Below are 24,774 nucleotides of genomic sequence, written 5' to 3'. Positions count from 1 at the left end.
TGTAAATGTTAAAAGAAAATAAGCTAGGGTAAGAAGGTGCTACTTTAGGAAGATGGTCATGGAGGGCCTCTCCAGAAAGTGACATTTGAGTTAAGACCCAAAATAATCTAGTCCTATCCAGCTGCATCGTTAACTGATAATAGTAACCCTTGACCCTCTTTTCTCCATTCCTTTTAATAATCAAGAATTCTCTGATTTACTCTCCAGTTCTCTGATCTCTCTATTTAAGGATATTCTTTTCTCAGAGATCCTTCATTGAATTTAAATAAAATGCAGAACAAAATAAGAATATCAATGTTCCATGAATGCCCGACTCCTCTGTTCATCAGAGGAGTATCCTGAAGTTTTCTATTTTGCTTTACAAATTCCAAACATAGGAACCCAACCCTACAAAAGAGCAGCTGAGTGGTATAACTCCTATTTCTGTATTAAATTTACCCTTTGGTCACATATAGATGTTTCCCAAATTCACAAACCACATTAAAATAAAAATCCTTTCGGAAGGCATTCTTTATAAATACATTTCTGCGAGAAGTTCTAAGTATCAATTTTTAAGTGAGAAAAACTCTAGCCATGACTCTCATTCTCTGTTAAAAGACACTGTTTTATTCCCAGCCTAAAAGTAAACTTTTGAGATTGTTGTCAAAATATTTTGAGTTAAAAACCACAAAATAATCAGAAGGCACAATTCCAGTGAGGCTAAATGGAGAGAGTATTTATTCATGAATATACCAGAACCTAAACTAGAAAAGAAAATAGATTAACTATTACCAGGTCATCAGACCAGAAGGTAAGAACTAGCTGGAAAAAAAGGGGAAAAAATGTTTTTCTAATTTTCAATTTGAGAAATATTTAAAATTTTGTCCAGTTCTACTTCTTATCCATCTGGGTAACAGATACAGATATAAAATAAAACAAAACAATTTCAAATCCTCTTCTTTTTTCTGCTCTGCTTTTTAAGAAGTGATAAGAGGGGAGGTAAGGAGAAGTTCAGGTGAATAAAAAATGAGGAGGTAGGTAGAAAAAAGAAAATAGGATAATTGCCTATACAGTAATGGGTACTTTTCTGTTCTCATGCTTCTGCTTTTTGAAATTAGGAGCTTAATAAAGTCTGAATCTTCTATCACTTTCCTCAAGAGAATACCACACACAAAAATTGTGCTCAAGTTGGAAGATAAGACATTATTTTAATTGGGTTGTAAAGGATGGAGAAGATTTAGATAGGTTAAAAAAAAGTTTACAAATAAAATAAGAAATGAAAAGTCAACTATCAGTTCTTTCAACAAGGAATGATCTAGTATAAGATATGCTCTAGAGGGGCACCTGGGTGGCTCAGTCGTTAAGCGTCTGCCTTCAGCTCAGGGCGTGATCCCAGGGTCCGGGGATCGAGCCCCACATCAGGCTCCTCTGCTGGAAGTCTGCTTCTTCCTCTCCCACTCCCCCTGCTTGTGTTCCCTCTCTTGCTGGCTGTCTCCCTCTCCATCAAATAAATAAATAAAATTTAAAAAAAAAAAGAGATGCTCTAGAACTATTGGTAGTAATAGCAAACAGGCAAGAAAAAAATGTTATGCATCCATAGTGAACATGTGTGTTCACCATTAGTGTACAATATACAACAGCTGTCACTTATTGGATGATGACAAGGTGGCATACACTGTGTTAAGTGTGTGTGTATATATATATATAAAATATATATTGGTGTAGACTATATATAATATATAATATAAATACATAGTTTTATCAGTCAAGAGAATTCATAGAATGGTTTAATTGCACAAAGGACATCCTTAATAGATTAGAAGAGATCTGTTTAGGTAGTCAGGAAGGCTGATTTAGTAGTGAGGAGAGGGACAGGGTTTCACTATAGATACATAAGAACAAATAGAGTGATCAAGAATCCATGGTAGAGGGGCGCCTGGGTGGCACAGTGGTTAAGCGTCTGCCTTCGGCTCAGGGCGTGATCCCGGCGTTATGGGATCGAGCCCCACATCAGGCTCTTCCACTATGAGCCTGCTTCTTCCTCTCCCACTCCCCCTGCTTGTGTTCCCTCTCTCGCTGGCTGTCTCTATCTCTGTCAAATAAATAAATAAAATCTTTAAAAAAAAAAAAAGAATCCATAGTAGTATATATCCAAGTCAGTCAACCAGATGACTCACCAGGTAAATAAAATCAAGAGGCTCTCTTAGACAATGGGAAAGAATTTAACTTACTAGCTTAGTACAGTTTCACCTTTAAAATTTATATTCCACACCAAAAGGCAAGATAAGCCATCTGGTAAAACAGCCTTGTATTAAAAGAGAAGTCAACAGTAAAAAAAGAAATTTATTTCCCACAGTTTAGAGGACTTCAGCATACACTAGCAAAGCTTATTTGCAGTATTGGTGGTTATATTCCTTTTAGGAGGGCCATATATAATGTTTAGTACTAATGAAAATAAAAACTTATTGACTAAAACTCATTCAGTTTATTTCTTGCTTCAAGTCTCTTCTTCAAGTGGTCCATACACTCTATACAGGAGGAAAACAGCTATTAAATCAAGCTGGCCATAAGTCTGAATCAGGGAAGCAAAGCTTATAGCAACCAAACAGATTTTTGCTGAGTAGAATGGATTTGTATGTATGGGTGGAGGGTGGGAAGTGTCCAAGATTGTTTTAATTACTTCCACAATTCTTTATAATCTTTAACAAAGTTAAAGAAAGAATGGGATACATTTGTCACTGAATCTAGCTCAAATAGTCCATGAAATTTTTCTGGTTGTATTTATGTATCCTTTCTCCTAGGTGACCCAATCAATCATTTTGGCATAGTCATCATCAACCAAATCAAACAGCAAACTAAAATGACTGCCATGTGGCCAAAAGGCTGGATTAGCCATAAGACAATGTGATGAGTTGATTGGCAGGAAAACCTGCACTAGGACTAAGATCATCAGGAAGCTCTCGTTCTTTATTATAACTGTTTACAACTTACTTGTCATCACAGTTCTGTAATCCATTTTCTTTTCATAGATATGGACTAGGTTTTGCTTGATTAGATACAAGCGTTTTCTAATTCTTTTCTATTCATCTTAAAAATGTATAAAATATCTTAATTAGAATATTTGATAAACGATTAAGGAATCAGGAATTAAGAGAAATGAATAACTAGATTTTAAGCCATTGAGAATCAAAAAGAGAAAAAAGCAAACTAAAAAAGACACGAATGACAAATTTGATAGAGTTCTTTTATCATTTTCCGTGGCTTAAGATCTCTTTCTATGCTCGTTTTCTTACAGCTGGTGAACATTAAAATTTCTTTTTTTCAGTTTTTCCTTGTCATAGAGTTAATCTTATGTCTCTACTAAAATCTTCCTTGGCCCAAATCCTATAGCTAGTTTTTAATCTGTATTTCTCTTTGTTTTTAAAACCAGATATTTCTTGTGTTTTTGAAGGATTACCCAGTTCCCTGGTTAGTTAAATTTGGTATATTAGCAATTTTCTACCAAGAATGTGGAAGTAATTATATTAGAGGGCAGTCCATAGGAGCCACACAGGACAGAAACCAGTAATACATGTTCTTTCCTAACTTTTCCATCAGTAGTTTCAAGAAGACATCAATAGTCGTTCTTATTCAGGAGGCTGTATTAGAACATCTATCTATATTAGAACATTAGAACTTCCAATGTATTAGAATATTATTCGGGGGTCCTATCATATAAGACACTGCTGTAGAGTAGAACCTGGGCTTTGTAGTGTTTTTTAAGTTCTACAGGTAAAAGTTGCTGCATCAAGTTACTTCTTAAATAAATGTTTATGAAGGGTTGGTCCTCACACTCATTTTAGTCCATAACAAGGTTTTTACTGGACCATAGTGAAATAAGAAACAAGAAAAGCTAAACACCCCATTTTTAACTTATAAATTATTGTCCCTCACTTCTACCCCCTCCCACACACCTCTTTTGGTGTTAAAATAGTCTCCCTTTTGTTAAATAATGTTCACAGTAGATATTTTATAATATGATAACCTGACAACTAAAAAGTTGGCCATGTTATATAGATAGCCCACCCCACTTTTTTGAAATTTTATAGATCTGTGAAATTCAAAACTTTGGACACCTCTGTCTATAAAGGATTTAAAATAAGAAACATGTTAGAAAGATTCAGTAAATGGGAGGGATGGCACATTGGTGCTATCTTCCAAGGTCTAGGAAATACAACTAAATTCTAACTCAGGAGTCATCTGAAAGATTCTCCACTTCTCTATTTCTCTGACAAGGCCCCTGCCTTGTTACTTCCTTTCTCCCTCTGGTCCTGCATGGTTTGCTATCTTATTAGTATCAATTTCTGCTTTTCTGTTTGTTTTGTTTTGATTTGATTTATAAGTATTGCTCTAGATACCTTCCCTCTTACTAACTTTCCAAAGTTGCATCTTCTTTTTTTTTAACTTTTTATTATGTTATGCTAGTCACCATACAGTATATCATTAGTTTTTGATGTAGTGTTCCATGATTCATTGTTTGCATAAAACACCCAGTGCTCCATGCAATACGTGCCCTCCTTAATACCCATCACCAGGCTATCCCAATCCTTCACCCTCCTCCCCTCTGAAACCCTCAGCTTGTTTCCCAGAGTCCATAGTCTCTCATGGTTCATTCCCCCTTCTGTTTACCCCCCCCTTCATTCTTCCCTTCCTTCTTCTACCAATCTCCCTGCTATTTCTTATGTTCCATAAATGAGTGAAACCATATGATAATTGTCTTTCTCTGCTTGACTTATTTCACTTAGCATAATCTCCTCCAGTCCCATCCATGTTGCTACAAATGTTGGGTAATCGTTCTTTCTGAAAGTTGCTTCTTCTAAATAAGTTCCCTAAATCTAAATTATTCTAAAAGCCTCTTAATTCTATTTCCCCTTATTTACTTATATAACCAAAGGCATTTTCTCTATCTTCTGTTTTGCTTTCTTTTTTCCAAAGGTAATATGTTCATCATAGAAAATTTAAAGAATGACAAAAAAAATCACACAGAAAAAAACAAAAATAAACCATAATTCTACCAATTAGACATAAGTATTATTAATATTCTGGTCATACTCAAGTCAATGCTGGAATCATACCATATATGATTAATATCATTAAATACCTGTTTAAATCACAATTTTTAAATGTTTGCATAGTATACCTAGGGACTATCATAATTAATTTAAACAACCTCTTTGTTCAATTTTTTTAATTATAATAATATTTTTTATTATATTATGTTAGTCACAATACAGCACATCCCTGGTTTTTGATGTAAAGTTCAATTTTTTTTAACAAGGAGAGTTTAAAAACAGTATCTCTTACTTATTTCTTGATACCAAATTAGAGCACAATAAAAATAAATAAAAACAAAGTAACAAAACAGAAACCAACTACATGCCAAAAATCAAAAGGTCTTAACAGTTCCATCCTTTTAATTATATAGTATGATTCTTTTCTGATTAAATATTCCATTGAAATGTTATTCAGCTTTACCCTCTTCATTATGTTTTTTGGAACTGTCATTTATCAGGAGCTTTCTATATGTTGGCTAGGCTAAGTTTCATATTAACTTTTCTAATGTTTTAAACAAATGATTAAAAATCAAAAATAACTTAGATATGTAACAAACAAGCAATCCTAGATTCATATATTTCAATATTAAAAATATTTGAATTTTTATTTACCTTGAACAAATTTGACACAATGATTGAAGAGAAACACTGGGCATGTAGGTTAAGGCAGCATTGTAACACAACAAAAGGAATGTTAACACTTCAAACCTAAAGATAAACCAAAAGAATATTTACAAATCTTTAGAATTCGAAGAAGTCAACCATAATTAGGCAGGCATTATGGAAAGATATTATGTTATAGAATAGACCCATACAATATAACCATATAAATAGCAATACAAAACTAAAAAGAAAAAAAAAAGACTTCTCAAGTCACAGTCATCTGAAAATTATCTTAAAGATTCAATGTTCCAGATGACATCTGAATCGAAGTATAAAGTAACATTTCACAAAAATGTGTTTTTCTCTTGTATAAAATGACCAAATATTTTTAAAAAGTGTTACATACAGCGCATTAAACATTATTTATAATTCTACTGAAATAATCTTTTAAAAATTAGTGTGGTGGGATAGTAGGTTATGTCTCCACAGTATACCTATTCTGTGCTGTCAGCATCTCCCTTTGGGGGTGAGGTCCACTGTACACAACTTTTGACAGACCATGCTGGGATAGTGCACTCTCAGTCAGAGCCATGGACCCAATGCTGGAAGGCTAGAGACATTTGAATAAAGAAGAAAAAGCCATTCTATTGAAAATGTGATAGTGAGAATATATAAACCACTAAGAATAATTGCTATGAACATCATGTCTTAAAAACATTGCGACTGCCTATTAAATTTTCTGCTCAGAGATTTAACAATTACTTAAAACGCAAACCACAAATAAAAATAAAATTAGCTTAACTTCAAAAATTCTATACCAATAACGGACGATGTATGGAATTGTTGAATCACTGCATTGTATATACGTTAACACTGTATGTAAACTATACTGGAATTAAAATAAGAACTTAAAAAAGTTCTACCCCAGAAATACATAATTGCCACATACAAAAATATTAGACTAGTTTTATCCATCAGAAGGAGAGAAAAATATTTTAAAATGAGTATTTTCAACAGATCTCTTAATCAGATTTTAAAGTTTTATGATTCTGATTTCTCATTTTGCTTTGAGAATAGTAAATGCCTTGTCTGGTGTTTTGTATTTTTTAAGGTACTAATAAATTAATCAACTTTGGCGGGGAGGGCTCAATAACCAGACCCTAATTTATAGCAACTTCAAATCTTAGAACCAAAAAATTTACCTTAAGAAAATATCACTTACTTCATGATATACAGATGGTTTGGATAAAGATGGAATCGTAAAACTCAATACTTTGCTATGTCCCTGTTTGTCAACTATTTCCTATAAAAGTGAAAAAAAACTTAAAATATTTATTTTTTACACAGAAGTTTAAAAGCTAACTATAAATGGTTAGTCTAAAACAAAGACCTGAAAGGAAATGAACTGTAAAGTTAACTAAAATCACAAACTATGAAATCAATTATCAATTATTTATAAACACCAGGAGTTAACCTTCCTCTTTAAGATATAAGTAACATAGGAAAGCTGAAATAGAGATGTGTAGTGTCTTAATAATCACTGGTTTTCCTTATGTAAAAAGTTACATTTTCTAAATCAATTAACATAGTTATGAAATATGTCAAGAAAAGGCCCTTAAATTTCTTTTCCTTTTTAAAAAGTACAAACCTTAAGTATCTAGAATATCATACTAACCAATACACAAAGAGTAATGAAAACTATCTGTTAAATCAATGGTATGAATTCTGGAGACAGTCCAGATTTTATGAAATTATTAGTGGTACGTATTAGACTAGATCTTTTCTCCCAAGCTTTTTGTGAAGGTCGCTGAAAGACAATTTATAAACAATAGATTTTAAATTCAAAAAAATTAAAATTCAACACTGATATTTTTAGATATCTCTATAAAAGAACTTTCTGAAATGGTCTGATTTTCAGTCTTTTTAATCCAAAAAGGTATATTTACATAATTTTATGTATGCCTGTCTGGCCTTCAATCTCCATAAAGTTATTTTTAGGAGAATGAGCTATGCATCATTTTGATGTATGAAAACCAAATATTAGCTTTACTAAAATGAAAAGCAGTTGATATTATGTATTCACTTTTGCTGAAAAGGTTATATATTTGCTCTTGGCAAACATTTGTTAACTGCATTAAATACAAACCAAATTGTAAACCCCTAGAAGAAGAGCTTCAATACATCCACTGCTATGCACATTTCTGCTGGCTGAGACCGCAAGGTAGCACCAAATCAATTCTGGAAGAAACTGCAGTGTAAACCGAAGCAACTGCTCTTCTCCACTGCGATAGAATTCAAAGAGCTGGTGACAGACAGGTTCTAGCAACTGGAAAAAAGACGAAGTGTTAATTCAAGGATTAGACTGTATTTGAATGACACTGACATATGAAATTAAAATGGCTTCCCCTAATTGGTAATTACTGAAATATATAAATGTTTTCATTTTTTTGGAAGCAAAACTATTCACTGCTAAGCTATTTAGCAAACCTTTGAAAGTTTACTTCTAGTGGAAGGCCAAACAGTTCAAAATAAATGTATTTGGAAGCACCTGTAAACTTTAAAATAATCTATAACTCTAAAGTGGTATTGTTATTTATACCATATCTTTTAACTTATTAAAATAGCTAGGTTGTAAGAAGTTTCTTCCCTAATCTCCTATCTTCCTGATAAAACATGCCAATATATACATGATTACCTACAGGGTTGGAGAAATTGAAATGGGAATCCTAGGTAGTTATCATCACGTCACCCTCCTGAGCTTATAATTAGGCAGCCTCCGACAGCAATGTGTACGGAATAGCTGAATAATTATAGCACCCCTAGATCTAGATCCCTATTGTAACCATGGTTCATTGCCCCCCGGATAATCTAAACATTGCTGTCATTTTATTTGAAACACAATCTGGAGTTATCTATAACCTTCTCCTCTCCCACCACATGCCAGCATTACCCAGTTAATAGAGATAACTGTATCTATGTCATAGACATTTTTTTTAAATCAGAAAGTTAACATAAGAGATTCTTATATGTAAGTATTATCTTAAAGCATATACAATGATCACACACAAGTCATAAATATGTGAAGAGAGTCACAGGGTACTGATTTTTCAAAACGTCAGGCTGTTATATTTTCAATGAACTAGAGTTCATTCACTTCATTAACTTAGGCAATTGATTTAAGTCAATTTACTAAACAAATTTTCTACTTCCAGTAATTGTAATGAACAGAAACTAGTGTACGGTGGATGATCTGATTTCAAATATGCTAAATATGTAAAGTATACTGGGTATAACTAAAGTCAATATTATTTATACAAGGTGCAGTGAAAGTTACACTTCAATAAATATTAAGTCAAATTAGTCTTTCCTATTGAAAAATTATCTAACTTCTGACAATTAAGGAATATTTTTTTCATTCCCAAAATGGTTGTCAGAGGGCAACAGATGTCCACTGTGGCATGGCAAGGGTAAAAGGAAACTGGACAGCTAGAGGAAAAGTAACCCCATTCATAGATAACAAGAGACATTTTTTAGTAGGAATTTGGAGTAACTGGGTTGGGGTGATAGGAAAAAAGAAGAACTGGCAGGAAAATGTTTGGCTTTCAGAGTAGCGTCTTTAAAATTTCTTTCTGGACCAACGTCAGCAATTTTGTAGTGTTGTGTAACAGCCCTAATCTTTAACTACCTGGGAAAACTTTGGTTAAATCAATTGATATAACCTAACAAGTATTTGCGAGATTATGAAATTTTATGTTGAAAATTTATTCAATAATCTGCATGAACACATAATCAATTTTAATCAAAACACCCTCAAAAGGTCTTATAACCAATTTAAAATCCAAAATTAAAAGAGTTTTTGCTTTATGAAAGCAGAACCAAATGAAGACAGTTTCAAAGGTGGAGAAATCATTATGTTACAATGAGGTTAGATGAAATTATGCATGTCAAACCAAGAGAGACAAATACCAGTATCTGTGCGGTGTTTTACAACTTGCAAAGTACTTTCAAAGTACTTGAACCTGTTCAATTCCCACACCATTGTAGGGTAGAATATCATTATCCATACTTTCTACATAAGGAAATTGAGACGAAGAGGCTATCTACTATGGCCAAAATTATGCAGCTCACAAAGATCAGAACTGGAGCTAACACTTTTTGACTCCTTTACAAACATACCTGAAAAATATCAGAAAAGCATAGAAAAATATGTAACGTAGGAAATACGGGCAGTGTTTGACTTATCTAACTTGAATATATTTTAGATAAGCAATGGAGCTTTAGAACATGCTGTGTTACTAGTGTTTGGTTTGAATTTTTGTATGTATTTTCTCATGGACATATTGTTACATTTGGTAGGTAGATTTTACAGTACTGTTAAGAGAGAACTGCACCTCAAGTATATTTTCAGGTATTAAATGGGCTTTTTATGGGTCTAATGAGAACCTAATCATCATGTACCTTCTTTCCATTCTAAAATACATTCTGGATTCTAAAACAAGTAAGTTACAAATAAACTTTTACAAAAAATCCATTTGTAAGTAAGAAGTCTGTATCCTAAGAGAGATTTCTAATGGTGATAGAAATGTGACATAAAAATGCCTTTGAATGACTAAAGCAGGGACAGTAGTTGGGAAAGAGTTAAGTTTGTGTAAATTTACAAGAAAATCTTGCAAATTAATTTTTTTACATCGAACTATTACTGAGGAACGTAGGTAGGAAAAAGATACAGAAAAGTTGGAAGGACACCACTCTTCAGGAGCCAGTACCCACTGAATGATCTCTCCATACTCTGGGCTCCCTATGCCTAGAACACCAAAGAGACTTTATGTGGCTCTGTCACAAAACAGCTGGTTTAATAACACACTTGAGCTCTGTTAGCCTCTAATCATATGCCTGTCTTAAAGTTATAGTTAATAAAAGGGTCAGTCAAGCAAACTGCATTGTACCCATAAACTGCCTCTACAATTTCTTGAACATACCACACACTTTCTATCTCAGGGTCTTTGCATTCACTACTCCCTCTCCTGGAAAACTCTTGCCCCTAGTTTTATTTTTTCCCCCAATTCATTCAGAGCTGATTCAACCAATACCACCTGAATCTCACCACATACTCCCCCTACTCCACTTTATTCTTCATAGTTTTATCACTAACCAACACTATATTATACATTTAGGTATTTGCTTAATGTCTATTCTATCTACTAGAATACAAGTTCTAATCCAGAAGATCAAGATTTTAGTCTATTTTGTTCACTGCTACATTTCTAAGTGATTTCTGGCACATTATATGGGTTCAATAAATACTTATTAAACGAAATTAACAGAATAATGAAAAATTACTATTAATAAAATCCAAATACCAAATTTGCCAAACTTCAAATGACACCCAAACCATTGTCCCAAATTTCAAAAATGTCAAAAGACAATGGATGATATCAACATTTTAGGAATATCTCCAAATTAAGATACAAAATATTCCAAAGAGGAAAAGGAGGGCTATGATATTAAAGTAGATTACACTGTTATATTTCAGAAGCACTTCTAAATACATTTTTTTAAGACTGAGTTGTGTTTTAAGAATACAGAATATGGGGTGCCTGGGTGGCTCAATTGTTAAGCGTCGGCCTTCGGCTCAGGGTGTGATTCCAGGGGTTCAAGCCCCACATCAGGCTCCCTGCTCTGCTGGGAGCCTGCTTCTTCCTCTCCCACTCCCCCTGCTTGTGTTCCCTCTCTCGCTGGCTGTCTCTCTCTGTCAAATAAATAAATAAAATCTTTAAAAAAAAAAAAAAGAATACAGAATATACACTGTCTTAACCACACAAATCAAATTAAAAAAACATAAAACAAACGTACATGCAAAACCTCCTAAACTAGTGCTTCTAAAAGTGTGGTCCATGGACCAAAGACTATCCACAAATGTTACCAATGCCCAACAATGTAAATATAGAAATTGGAAACATTTAGAAATATTTACAGGTGGTAGGTATCTTAGTGTGTTTTTGATTAGAATGGCAAAAATTGACAAGGCAAGAAACGACAATTGCTGGAGAGGATGTGGAGAAAGGGGATCCTTCCTACATTGTTGGTGGGAATGCAAGTTGGTACAGCCACTCTGGAAAACAGTGTGGAGGTCCCTTAAAAAGTTAAAAATTGAGCTACCCTATGACCCAGCCATTGCACTACGGGGTATTTACCCCAAAGATACAGATGTAGTGAAGAGAAGGGCCATATGCACCCCAATGTTCATAGCAGCATTGTCCACAATAGCTAAATCGTGGAAGGAACCAAGATGCCCTTCAACAGATGACTGGATTAAGAAATTGTGGTCCATATATACAATGGAATATTACTCAGCTATCAGAAAGAACGAGTTCTCAACATTTGTTGCAACGTGGATGGCACTGGAGGAGATAATGCTAAGTGAAATAAGTCAAGCAGAGAAAGACAATTATCATATGATTTCTCTCATCTGTGGAACATAAGAACTAGGAAGATCGGTAGGGGAAGAAAAGGATAAAGAAAGGGGGGGTAATCAGAAGGGGGAATGAAGCATGAGAGACTGTGGACTCTGAGAAACAAACTGAGGGCCTCAGAGGGGAGGGGGATAGGGGATTGGGATAGGCTGATGATGGGTAGTAAGGAGGGCACGTATTGCATGGTGCACTGGGTGTTATACGCAACTAATGAATCATCGAACTTTACATCAAAAACCAGGGATGTACTGTATGGTGACTAACATAATATAATAAAAAAACATTTTAAAAAAAGAAATATTTACAGCAAATTGATATTGCTGCAACATCCAAGTGGGTGATCAGCCGGCTTACTGAATGGGATATAGTATAGATCAGTCAGGGGTTATCAAATTTGTGTGGTACTTCACATATGATGTGAGTCACACATTCATCATGGGCATGTGGTACACACATTGGTCTGTGACAGACTGAAATTTTTTTTAAAAACTGGTCCTTCATCGCAAATGCTTTGAGAAATACTGCTCTGAACCATGAGAGCTGTATTCACTTTGCATAAAAGAAATGCTATGAATCAAACTAGTCTATCAGAAATTTACCTTACAAACAATATCCAAAGTAGCCTGGTTAAAACACCCTTCATCACAGGATGATTTTTAAGACTTTCAAAATACTAAATACTAAACAGTAAATTAGAAACAAGATTAAATTTGTTTAAAAAAATAAAGCATATACCTATACTTATTCTATTTGGTGAAATAATTCTCAAACATGGAAAACTTTAAAATACCTTCCACCCAAATACTTTAGAAACTAACACCCTTCAAGAAAACAAGCTTCCTACACATACTATACAAATTAAAAAGCTTTGGGGAGAAGGAAGGGAGAAGCAAAATTTGATTGTTTTATTCAGTTATTCCAGGTAAAGTTTTGGGCTTGTCAATTTCATCCCTAGTCTTTTCTTCAGCCTGTAAAAGTCATGATGCACTTTACAGCATAATCAGTAGAAGCTGGGTTTTTCCAGAACCCCTTCCCAAAGGGGTTGACTACTCAAATAACAGTAGGCTATAGTTTTGAGAGCTTCATCCAAAAGGCACATAGATTTACACAGGACCAGACTCAGGGTATAAGTTATTTTACCAACGAATAACAACATTAGTGGTGTTAGAGCTGCCATGTGATCTACCAAACTTAGGTAAAAAAAAAAAAAAAAAAAAAAAAACTACATGCCTCATATCTCTCCCCTCTACTCCACCTCTTTCCATTCTCAATAGCTCCCTCCTAGGCTACTGTCCTAGCATCTGTTGCTTTCAATTTTTCCACTCTCCAATCTATCCTCCACATAGCCAACTTCCTGAAACAATAATCTAATCAAGTCACGCCTTCAGTGCAAAAAAAGTCTAACCTGCTTATGATGGAATTCAAGGCTCACCATGGTTACAGCCTAAACCAATCTTTTCAGCTTCAGTTCAGTACCAGTCTTATTCTCTTGTTAACTATTGCATTAGTCTATTTGCTTTTTTCCAAATGCCATGCCTTTTATTTTCCACACTATTTCCAATCCTTTTTTTATTTCTACTATGAATGGTGGGGTTTGTAAGCACAAGAATCTGGAGTATAGACCATTTTATCACCTTCAAACTAAATTTTCTTTCTAAAAAAAGAGAAAAGGAGATGGGGGCAAGAGAAAAGAAGGAAGGACAAAGAAACACTGGCTGGGTCAAACTGCTTGCCATTCCTTAAATGTTTTGCATTTTCTCAGGCCTCCATATACTAACCCAACAGTTTGGAATGTCCTTTCCCCTTGCATACCTGGAATTGTGCATATCCATCTGGGCATTGCCTTGAATTCGTGTATTTACCTATTTTCTCTCCCTTTCTTCTTTCGGGATAAAGACCATGTGTTACTTATCTTTGATTTTCTATTGCCTAGCACTGAAGCTGGCTCATAATGAGCAAACAAATATTTGTTGAATCAATTGATACATATAATAGCCCTGATTTTCTAGGCTACCTCTAACAAGACAGATAGATAGACAGACAGATAGACAAACAGATAGAGGAAGAGGAGGAACATGTTCAGATATGACTTTCAGAATATGGTAATAATTCTATTTCTTGGTCTAGGAGGTGGTACAGTGAAGTTCATTTTATTATAGTTCTTTTTTTTTATTCTACCATTTTTTGAACATACAGTATTCTACTCTTACCCCTCCACCCCATTTCTCAAATATAATCAGATAAACAATTCATAATATATATTAAAGTTCTTTAAACACATACTTTTTCTTACTCTTTTATACATATGTTATATTTCACAATAAAAAATTATAAATCAATCAACTGAACACTACTAGCACAATAAACTGTAAGAGTACTTACCTCACTTTGTGGCTCCTGGATAACTTTATACAGAGATGAAACTAAAGAACTCTTGTCTTTCAAATTTGTGGCATAATTTGATAAAGATGTTTCTGGTAGTGTCTAAAAAAATTTTTAAAAAATAGATTTTATTTTTATGAAGTGTCCAGAATAAGCAAACCCATAAACAGAAAGGAGATTAGTTGTTGCCAGAGATTGGGGGAGAGGGAATTGGGAGTGACTAATAGGTATGGAGTTTCTTTTTGGTGTGATGGAATTAGATGCTGGTGTTAGTTGCACAATATTGTGACTATACCAAAAACCACTATACTTTCCCCCTAAAACAATGAATTTTATGTCATGTGAATTATATCTCAACAAAAAACATATTTAATTTTCTTATCATCAACAGGGATATAAATTAACATTAACATTTTATCTTTGATCACGGTTTCAGGTTAGAAATAGGATACAAAACATGTGTAAAACCAGAGATACATTTTTTGTAGCATTACATAAGTTACAAACTCATTAGTGGTATTGATCCTACTTCTTAATAAACATGTTGTATAAGAATCGAATAATGTTTCAAACCTTAAAGCCACAGATCATCTACCAAAGTAACTCCTGAGTTACATATACTATTAAGTTAGGCACTGGGGGCAGAGTTTATACTTCTCAGAACTAGAGAAACAGCCACACTACCAACAAACTAGTTTTCCTATTGCCATTTAAAATATGGACAACTGTTTACAGCTTGCCAGCACCATCCATTCAGAAAAGACACCAAGAAAAGAGAGGAATGGGAAGACATAAAACTCAAGTCAGACAGTTTTGGGTAAAAGTAATAGGGAAATCTGGAAAAAACAAAAAAACAAAACCAAGAGCAAAAACAAAGCATTTTCATTATAAGAAATGATAAAAACCTACCCTTCTAGAGTATATCCCTTCCTTACTATCTGTCTCCAAGTCATTATTTTTTCTCATGAAAATTACTTTAATCAATCAACAAATATTAATCCTGCGGTAGATATAATGTTTCAAGATATTGCTAACAGTCATTCCAGGATATACACTATTTCTACATGTTCCATCTCCTAGTATATCATAATTTAAAACAATTATGGTTAGTATATATAGGTGTACATGTGCATAAACAGACACAGAAAATTAAACAGCATAAATGTTTATACTAAGGATATGTGACTCATTTTTACTTTGAGCTCCTTAAGGGCAAGAACTATCTTATCATCTCTCCATCCATGGTATTCAGCATAAGGCCTCATACTCAAACCTTTGCTGAAGGGATTTATGATAAGATGAACAGAATAAGAAATAAACACAGCCACTGTTTACACTTCAGTAGATTCTTTAAAAATAGGTCACATTTCATCTTAAGATATATAATTGAATAGATTCTTTTTTTAAGTCAATAAGATAGCTTTGTTTACCAGAATGGTAAGTAAACGTGAACTATCTGGAAACCTTCCACCATTCTCCAGAGTAAAAAGAAATTTCACTGCAACTGCTTACATAAAGAGGGGATTAGGGCATTCTTCAATATTTCAAAAGCATGTAACAAAAGATCTCCAGGCAACATTTCATTTCCGTTATTTGATCAAGAGTAACCTAATACTAGGGGAATTTATATAAAAGGGAATAACAGTCAAATAAACAACAGATTTTTAACTACCTGAATGGAAATGAACCTGACTTATATATAAAATACACTATTATGTGTGTGTGTGTCTAACTATAAAATTCTAAACTAAGCTAATTGAAATATAAATCTTAAAAAAATGATTAGTGAATAGAAAGATTATTATATTACATATACTATCTAGGCTAAAACTGTAACCTTCATTAAAAATGTGAATTACAGGGGAGCCTGGGTGGCTCAGTTGGTTAAGCGTCTGCCTTCGGCTTAGGTCATGATCCCAGGGTCCTGGGATCAAGCCCTGGGATGGGCTCCCCACTCAGTGGGAAGCCTGCTTCTCCCTCTCCTCCCTGTTCATGCTCTCTGTCACTATCTCTGTCTCTCTCACATAAATAAATAAATTTTTAAAAAATGTGAATTACGATTTTCACTTTATGTACCAATTAACCCTCATGAGATAAAATATTTTCTGTGAAACAGCTGAAGGCAAAAGAGTAGCTCTTCTCTGAAAAGACAAACCCCAGAAAATACCCTGGACCTAGGACACTATGCTGCTAACTGAGAGGAAGCGTCTTCTAAAAATTAGTGCACAATTCTGTCATTATTTCATTTTGTAAATGTGGGAAAAGCCACTTTTGTCTATAGAAGGGGAGAAAATATAATTGCTGTGTTTATGAACAGTGCTTTGAAAAACTTAAAATCTAACAGAGCCTAATGGATTTAAATACTATTACAGCAAACCTTTACATTGTCTTGCACTGTAATAGTTCAAAGGTACTGGCCTTCTTAAATACCAGCTAAGCTTTCTCACTTTTCAAAAGGCAGAACTGGAGACAAAAAAAATAAAAATAAAAAAAAATAATGGGAACTTAGTCTTGGCAAAATTTGAAGAAGACAGATGCTTCATACCAAAGTATCATTTGGCAGATGGTTTTTTAAAAATGTAAGGAGGTGATATGGGTTGGGTGGAAGAGAATTAATGAAGACAGACGGATGGAGAACCAATAAATAAAACAACTCTATTCAACATTATACATAGATTAGATTTTAAGATTCGGTGATTACCAGAAAATTGAAAAAATTAGGAGTCTAGAAATCTGCTAGATAAGTCTACACATAACATTAAGAAAAACACAATACAATCTGAAAGTTAATACTTTACAAATCTTCGAAAAGATAGAAACTGAGGGGTGCCTGGGTGGCTCAGTAGGTTGAACGGCCAGCTCTTGGTTTCAGTTCATGTTATGATCTCAGGGTCCTGGGATTGAGCTCCTCATCCAGCTCTGCATTCCAGCGGAGTCTGCTTGAGAGATTCCCTCTCTCTCTCTCTCTCTGTCCCCCTCTGTCCTCCCCCCACTCATGCACGTGGGCACTCACTCTCTCTCTCTCTAAAATGAATAAATAAATAAAATCTAGGGGCACCTGGGTGGTTGGCTGAGCATCCGACTCTCAGTTTGGCTCAGGTCATGATCTCAGGGTCCTGGAGTCTAGCCCCCAATGGGCTCCCCAGCTCAGCAGGGAGTCTGCTTCTCTCCCTCTCCTTTTCCCTCTGCCCCCCCACTCGTGCTCGCTCTCTCTCTAACACACATAAATAAATCTTGAAAAAAATCTTGAAAAAAAAAGAAACTATTAATGTAATCTTAAAATAATGAAGTCTCAAGTCTAATCACTTTGTTGGTATATGAAGAGAATACCAGTGAGGGCCCATAGCTAGAGTAGATATGAATAGTTTTTCCAAAGGCAAAAAAAAAAAAAATTGCACAAAGCAAAAATTGTGTTGTCTTCGTGCAGTTGTGAGCATGGTGAATGAAGTTACAGGGTTGGGAGTTCAGACTGCGACACGGAACAATGTAGAACTAAAATCATCTTCACAGACCACCCACTTCACTCTTTCTGATGAGCATATTGAAACCTAAATAAGTTAATGTGATTTTTCCAACATCATAAAACCACCTAGCAGAATAATTATGATTACATCAAAGGGTTTTTGAGTCCCTATGTGCTTGTACTACTTTGTCAATCTGATCTTACAGCCCTAATAGCACCATGGTTATCAAATTAAATAGCACCATGGTTATCAAATTAAACAACCAGAGGCTTCCCCCACCCCCTTCTCTCCCTCAATCCCTCTCTCTCTCTTTCTATATATATATATATACATATATATATACATACATACAAGCATCCCTTCTTAAATATTTTTTTTAAGATTTTTTATTTATTTATTCGACAGAGATAGAGACAGCCAGCGAGAGAGGGAACACAAGCAGGGGAGTGGGAGAGGAAGAAGCAGGCTCATAGCAGAAGAGCCTGATGTGGGGCTCGATCCCAGATCGCCGGGATCACGCCCTGAGCCGAAGGCAGACGCTTAACCGCTGTGCCACCCAGGCGCCCCCCTTCTTAAATATTTTAACCAAAACATGCAACTAACATCACAAATTATTTCAAAAGACAAGATATTCTAATTTTAAAAGTACTTAAAAGATATGTTCTCAAGCACTTTTCTACCTTCTATTACCTTTAATATCCTAATGATTTCGCCTGATAAACTTAATCTCTTTATCAAACATAAACAGAGCTGAATTCAACACACATTAACACAATTCAGAATAACACTCAAAATAATTTTCAGGAATGTTTACCAAATTAAACAAGGAATAGAAAATATCTTCTCTTTAATTAGCTATAATGTCAACTTGACAATAATTTAAAACATTCAATATATTAAATTGACTGAAAATTGGGTAAACTTAGGGGTGCCTGGGTGGCTTGGTCGGTTAAGCATCTGCCTTGGGCTCAGGTCATGATCCCAGGACCCTGGGATCAAGCCCTGGGATGGGCTCCCAGGCTTCTCCCTTTGCCCCTCCCCCCAGCTCATGCTCTCTCTCTCAGGCTCTCTCTCTCAAATAAATAAATAAAATCTTTTAAAAAAAGAAAGAAAATTGGGTAAATTTAATCTTGGGGGGCTAGAGGAAAATTAAATTTAATTCATGGGGTCCAGGATTTCACTCCCCTTCTCCCAATGGAAAAGTTTCTTTATTCTTGAATTAAACTTATAAAAATTTTGATAAAATAGTGCTACCCACATAATATATGTTATATTGCTAAAATATTATTTAGATAATATTTTATTCACATCCTAGTTTCTTTTAGTTGAAGATGGTATTTAGAAAACAAGCTGGGTGCATGGCGTACTCATTACTACCAGGGTGTCATTGTTCCTTGCCCCCCCCCCCCAGTGAATAAAGCTGGGAAATACATGGATGCATTTATGTATGGTTTTACATTTATAACTTTATCATATACATATTATTTAGACCATGAGTTCATACTGATTCTTTCAATTCTAATCTAACACCTTAGTGTTCTTTCTTGCCTTTCCTCATTACATGTTTCTAATTCCTTTCTCAGACACAGAGAAACCTAACTCCCATTATCCTCCATGCATTTACTTATTTACTCAAAGTAACCAACCCACCAATGTAACCAGTCTGGCTGAGTCTTCTGCATGTCACCTCTGCAATCCTCTGCCCAACTACCCACCTCCTCAAACACTAGGGCATACTTTGCCCATACTACTTACTATACTGCCTGCTTAACCTTCACTGCTACACTTGCTAGGGTACTACATATTCAAGCCAGGAGAGGAAGGAATAAACAAACAGACAGGAAGGTAAGGGAATAAGTCATGATTTTCAATTATTTGCCTTAACAGCTAGCCCTTCCCCCACTCTTTAACATGCCCCCCTTCCACAACTCCCATACTAAAAAATGACTAAATGGCTGGCTATATTTGTTTTTGCAAATTTGACTTTACTATTAAACTTAACAATGCCCTAGAAGTAGTACTCAACTCTTAAACTTGACTATATCCATCAAACTGTCAAAAAAAAATCATGATGGGGTGCCTGGGTGGCTCAATCAGTTAAGTGTCTGACTTTGGCTCAGGTCATGATCCCAGAGTCCTGGGATCAAGCCCCATGTCCAGCTCCTTGCTCAGCAGGGAGTCTGCTTCTCCCTCTGCTCCTCTCCCCTTTTGTGCTTCCTCTCTCTCAAATAAATAAATATTTTTTAAAAATCATGATATAATGAACCACATTAAACACTCCTGAAGCAAAAAAAAAGAAAAAAACAACTTAAAAACACCTTGAACACTTACAAAAACAACATATGCAGAATGTTTAATCAAATTATTAAAATATGTAGAAGGCACTATATACAGTGCAATTTTATAAGATTCTACATCACTTTATGATGACTTAGGGGATCTGTAGAAGGATACTCAACTCATGACTATAATAACTGACAAAGTGAAAATCTGCCCAGCCATTTGTCAGGATGAGATAATAATGACTGATAAGGCCAGCTACAAAATTAACAGGAAACATTGCTTCTCCAAGGACACACTGCAGCTGAGGTTTCATAACAACCTCCCTATTTTGAGTGACTAGCTGTATTCTTATTCACTGAGAAGCCTTGTTATCTACAATCATAGATATCAAAAACTTGGCTGTATAAACATGTATCAGTAAGAATGAAACATCCCACTCTTGCATGGAGGATCTAAGTCACCTTGACACAGAGAAGCAGGTTTGATTTCCAAACAAGGTGCAGAGGCAGAGCTTCAGATAAGGGGTTTCTGAGCACAACATTCCTCATAGATGTTAACTTTGTAGTTTCCAAGACAACATGACCTTGGGTCCACTTTGAAGTCCACACCAGATTTTGACTCCATTACACACAGTTCTGCTTTGTTTTGAGACCATAAAAATACTGCTTCATTTAAATTTCATCTAAACTTCACCTTTCCTCCAAATCCTATAATTTTATCTTTTCCTCTGTTTGGTGAGATGCCCATATAGTGCCTGTTGTGTAGTCTTCCGAAAGTCCCCGAAAGTCATGGGCTGATTAGGCTGGACAAAAAAAGTGACAGTTGCAGCCTAAACCCTTCATTCCAATGGTTCATGATCATGAAGTTCACATAATTATGTGTAACAAGACCCAGAGGACAAGGAGAAGGTAATTAACTGGTTAAAGGATACAGTTTTAGGGGCCCCTGAGTGGCTCAGTTGGTTGAGGGTTTTTGATTCTTGATACTGGCTCAGTCATGATCTCAGGGTTGTAAAATAGAGCTCCATGTCAGGCTCTGCACTGGGCATGGAGCCTGCTTAAGGTTCTCTCTCTCCTTCTCTTTCCCTCTGCACCCCCGCCCCCCACAAAAAAAGAACACAATTTTAGCTAGTATAGAGAAAAGTTCATTAAGAAAAGAAAACAAAAGTTAGCCAGCTAAAGAAGGATCCACTGGTAGAAAGGTGGGCAAATATCTTCCCATCTTCTCCCCATTGTTTATCATACCCACTCCCATTGCGCTCCAAATTGGGAGAAACATTTCAATGCTGAATCTTTAAAGGTTGGAGAGGGTAACATTAACATTCAGAAACCTTAACCATTCTTTGTGGGGTTGCTATGAAAAGGAGAAAACAAACTTTTAACCACTTGGGAGAAAAAAAGGATTTATTTCCTGGAAAGAATTATTACGTGCAAATAATTCCTTATTAAGATTTGTTGGAACATATTTCTGCTTCCATATACACATAGCCTTTCAGTCATAAAAAATAAAAATTATAAAAAGTAAAATAAAATTTTAAAAAGAGCCACTGGGATTTAAACCCCAAATAAAACTTCTTTGTAATATAATTATTATATTGAAACAGTAAATATTACCTTAAATTCTGACAACCATTCCTCCACAGCCCCTTTCTCTGAAGTGAACATCTTTCCACATCTGTTCTAGACCCTCGACCTGAAAGATAACATAGAAAAATGTTAAAATTTTGAGTACATTTTATAGTTAGATTACTATGAATAGAACTAATCCTATAAAATTAAGTTACTTCTTATTTGTGAAATTAAAGCAGTTTCAAACATAAATTACTAGGCTCATTTCAAAACAATGTGCACAAACAAGGATCCAAACACAAGAGTTTTAATAGAAGTATAAATATCATAACATAATGAAATTGGCCCTGCAATTTTCTTTTTTTTTTTTTTTTTAAAGATTTTATTTATTTATTCGACAGAGATAGAGACAGCCAGCGAGAGAGGGAACACAAGCAGGGGGAGTGGGAGAGGAAGAAGCAGGCTCACAGCAGAGGAGCCTGATGTGGGGCTCGATCCCATAACGCCAGGATCACGCCCTGAGCCGAAGGCAGACGCTTAACTGCTGTGCCACCCAGGCGCCCTGGCCCTGCAATTTTCATTCAGCTTTTAGGAATGCCAGCTGCAAAACATACTGAACACTTTCCCCTAGTTTCAATGAAATAATTCCAAAATATCATGCATCTTAAGAAAACTACAGAAAATATTTTAAAACTGTAAAAATATAAAAAGACACGCTACAAAATTGACTTTATAGAAAGCATTTAAGTAATTCAATTTGCTTATATTTTGATTCTTTACAAGCTATTTAGACAAGCCACTTGGTTCCCTGAAAGCTTAATACTTACTAAATAAGAGTAAAAGTGGTACTATTCAAGATAATGATCATATTCAACAACAGTTATTCAGAAGACTGGGATTTAGTTAAGTAAAAATAAGGGGGAAAGGAAGCTAAAGAAAATGCAAAACAAATTTACTTCAAGCAAAATTTTTGTGAACATACAATGTAGTTTTCTTCACCCATCTGTATGAGAGTAGACCTAAAAACTGTTTCTTGAAGGAAAACCTTAGCTCTATCTGATTTCCTAACCTCCTGAGGCACAAATCCTGCATTAAGCTTCTTAATTTTCATCAGCATTATATTGTACTAGAAAGAGAGGCATAATTGCCAGAAGTGGAATCCTGATTCTATTACTTATTTGTAGTATAACCTTGGGCAACTCATTAACCTTACTTTTTTCACCTGTGAAATACAGATAGCCACAGCACCTATTTGCAAGGGGTTATTGTGAGGATTAAATTAAAAATGCAAATAAAAGCGCTTATTACAGTACCTGGCAATAAAGTTTTAATACTATGAATATTATTATTGAAGAATATCAATGCATATAGCCTCTGCTCAGCTGTCTATCAAAGTGTACAGATATGCCTTAATGAACAACACAGGTTCTTGCCAAAGAATATACTCTGAAGTTTCTATTGTCTAATTCCCATTAAAAACATGGTTAAAAAAATAAAGAAAAAAATAAAACCATGGTTAAGAAAAATATGTGTAAATACACACACACATATTCATTAAGAATTGAGAAATATGCATGTTATCTTTTTAGCATAAAAAATAGCCCATTTATTTTTTAATCCAAATTTTATCCTTGGGTCAAGTCAAACTATCAAAAACTACAGATGTGTACCATACTACTGATTTTATAGAACTGTCCATTCAAATAAACTGGGCTTTGGAATTGTGTCCCAAATGTTACCAAAAATCCTGCTAGATCACATGTATCATGTTTAAAATCCAAAAGAGGAGAAAATTCACATCTTCAGTTTTCACCACCAGAAAAAACTCTCCTTTAGAGTAACTTGTTTGCTTTTACATATGGATACTGTGACTCTCATAACTGATTCTCTTTGCTCTGATTGTAATAAATTGGGAGTCACAGTTTCTGCCCTAAATCTATACACAAAAAAGCAGGCCTGAATTTACCCTTTTTCTTGTTTCATATTATACTCTTACTCTTATTTTCTTTCTGCCTGGAATCTACTTTTTTTTTTTTTTTTAAGATTTTATTTATTTATGTGACAGAGAGACAGCCAGCGAGAGAGGGAACACAAGCATGGAGAGTGGGAGAGGAAGAAGCAGGCTCCCAGCGGAGGAGCCCGATGTGGGACTCGATCCCGGAACGCCGGGATCACGCCCTGAGCCGAAAGCAGACACTTAACGACTGCGCTACCCAGGCGCCCCTACTTTTTTTTTATTATTAGAGAGAGAGAGAGAGCATGAGTTGTGCGGGGTAAGGGGGTTAGAGACGGAGGGAGAGGGAGAGGGACAGACTCCCAGGTCAAGCGGAGCCTGATGTAAGGCTCAATCCCAGGACCCTGAGATCATGACCTGAGCCGAAGTCAAGCACTTAACCAACTGAGTCACCCAGGCGCCCCTGGATCTACTAACTTTTATCTTGTCACAATATACTTATTTGTGAAACAAAATGAAGCAAAGTAAATATAAATGCAAATAGGGGTTTTTAAAATTTATCCAATGTTTATTCTAGTAGGACAGAAAATGATTGCAAATAAAACCATGCTACATCAAATTACAGAGAATTGGGTGGAGGTAAAATTTTTACAAAAATTCAAAATAACTCCCTAGTTAAAATTAAGACTAATTTTGAAAGGTTAAAAGGAATCAAGAGCGAGTTGCAAAGGATCAAGAGTAGTCAAAGCATCTTGAAGAACAACAGAGCTACAGGATTTGAACTTCTGAATATCAAGGTTTACTAGAAAACTTACTAAACATCATAGTAGTTAAGCGAGTGTGGTATTATCATAAGGGCCGAAAAAAAAACAATGAAACTGAGTAGCCAGAAACAGACTTACATATATATTAGTCACCTGATGTATGACAAAACTGACACTAATTCAGCAGGGAAAGAACAGTCTTTAAATTAAA

The 24,774-nt window shown here is 35.0% G+C and overlaps 1 protein-coding gene across 2 annotated transcripts in view; it reads right to left on the bottom strand.

Moving 5' to 3' along the window:
• The window catches only part of HYCC1 (hyccin PI4KA lipid kinase complex subunit 1), a 101,538-nt gene that overhangs the window by 29,135 nt on the left and 47,629 nt on the right, over positions 1–24,774 (bottom strand). For both annotated transcript variants that reach the window (XM_045793049.2, XM_045793050.2), the window contains exons 2-7: positions 21,891–21,969; positions 14,531–14,632; positions 7,822–8,001; positions 6,898–6,978; positions 6,170–6,285; positions 5,685–5,780 (exon numbers count right to left, since the gene is read on the bottom strand). In XM_045793049.2, the coding sequence (XP_045649005.2) occupies positions 5,685–5,780; positions 6,170–6,285; positions 6,898–6,978; positions 7,822–8,001; positions 14,531–14,632; positions 21,891–21,941 (626 nt within the window). In that variant the 5' untranslated portion in view covers positions 21,942–21,969. The remainder of the gene's footprint in view (positions 1–5,684; positions 5,781–6,169; positions 6,286–6,897; positions 6,979–7,821; positions 8,002–14,530; positions 14,633–21,890; positions 21,970–24,774) is intronic.

This window comes from Ursus americanus, chromosome 3, assembly GCF_024610735.1.
Source record: "Ursus americanus isolate L20-20 chromosome 3, mUrsAme1.1.p, whole genome shotgun sequence".
NCBI lineage: Eukaryota > Metazoa > Chordata > Mammalia > Carnivora > Ursidae > Ursus > Ursus americanus.
This window is presented reverse-complemented; position numbering and strand designations above follow the sequence as displayed.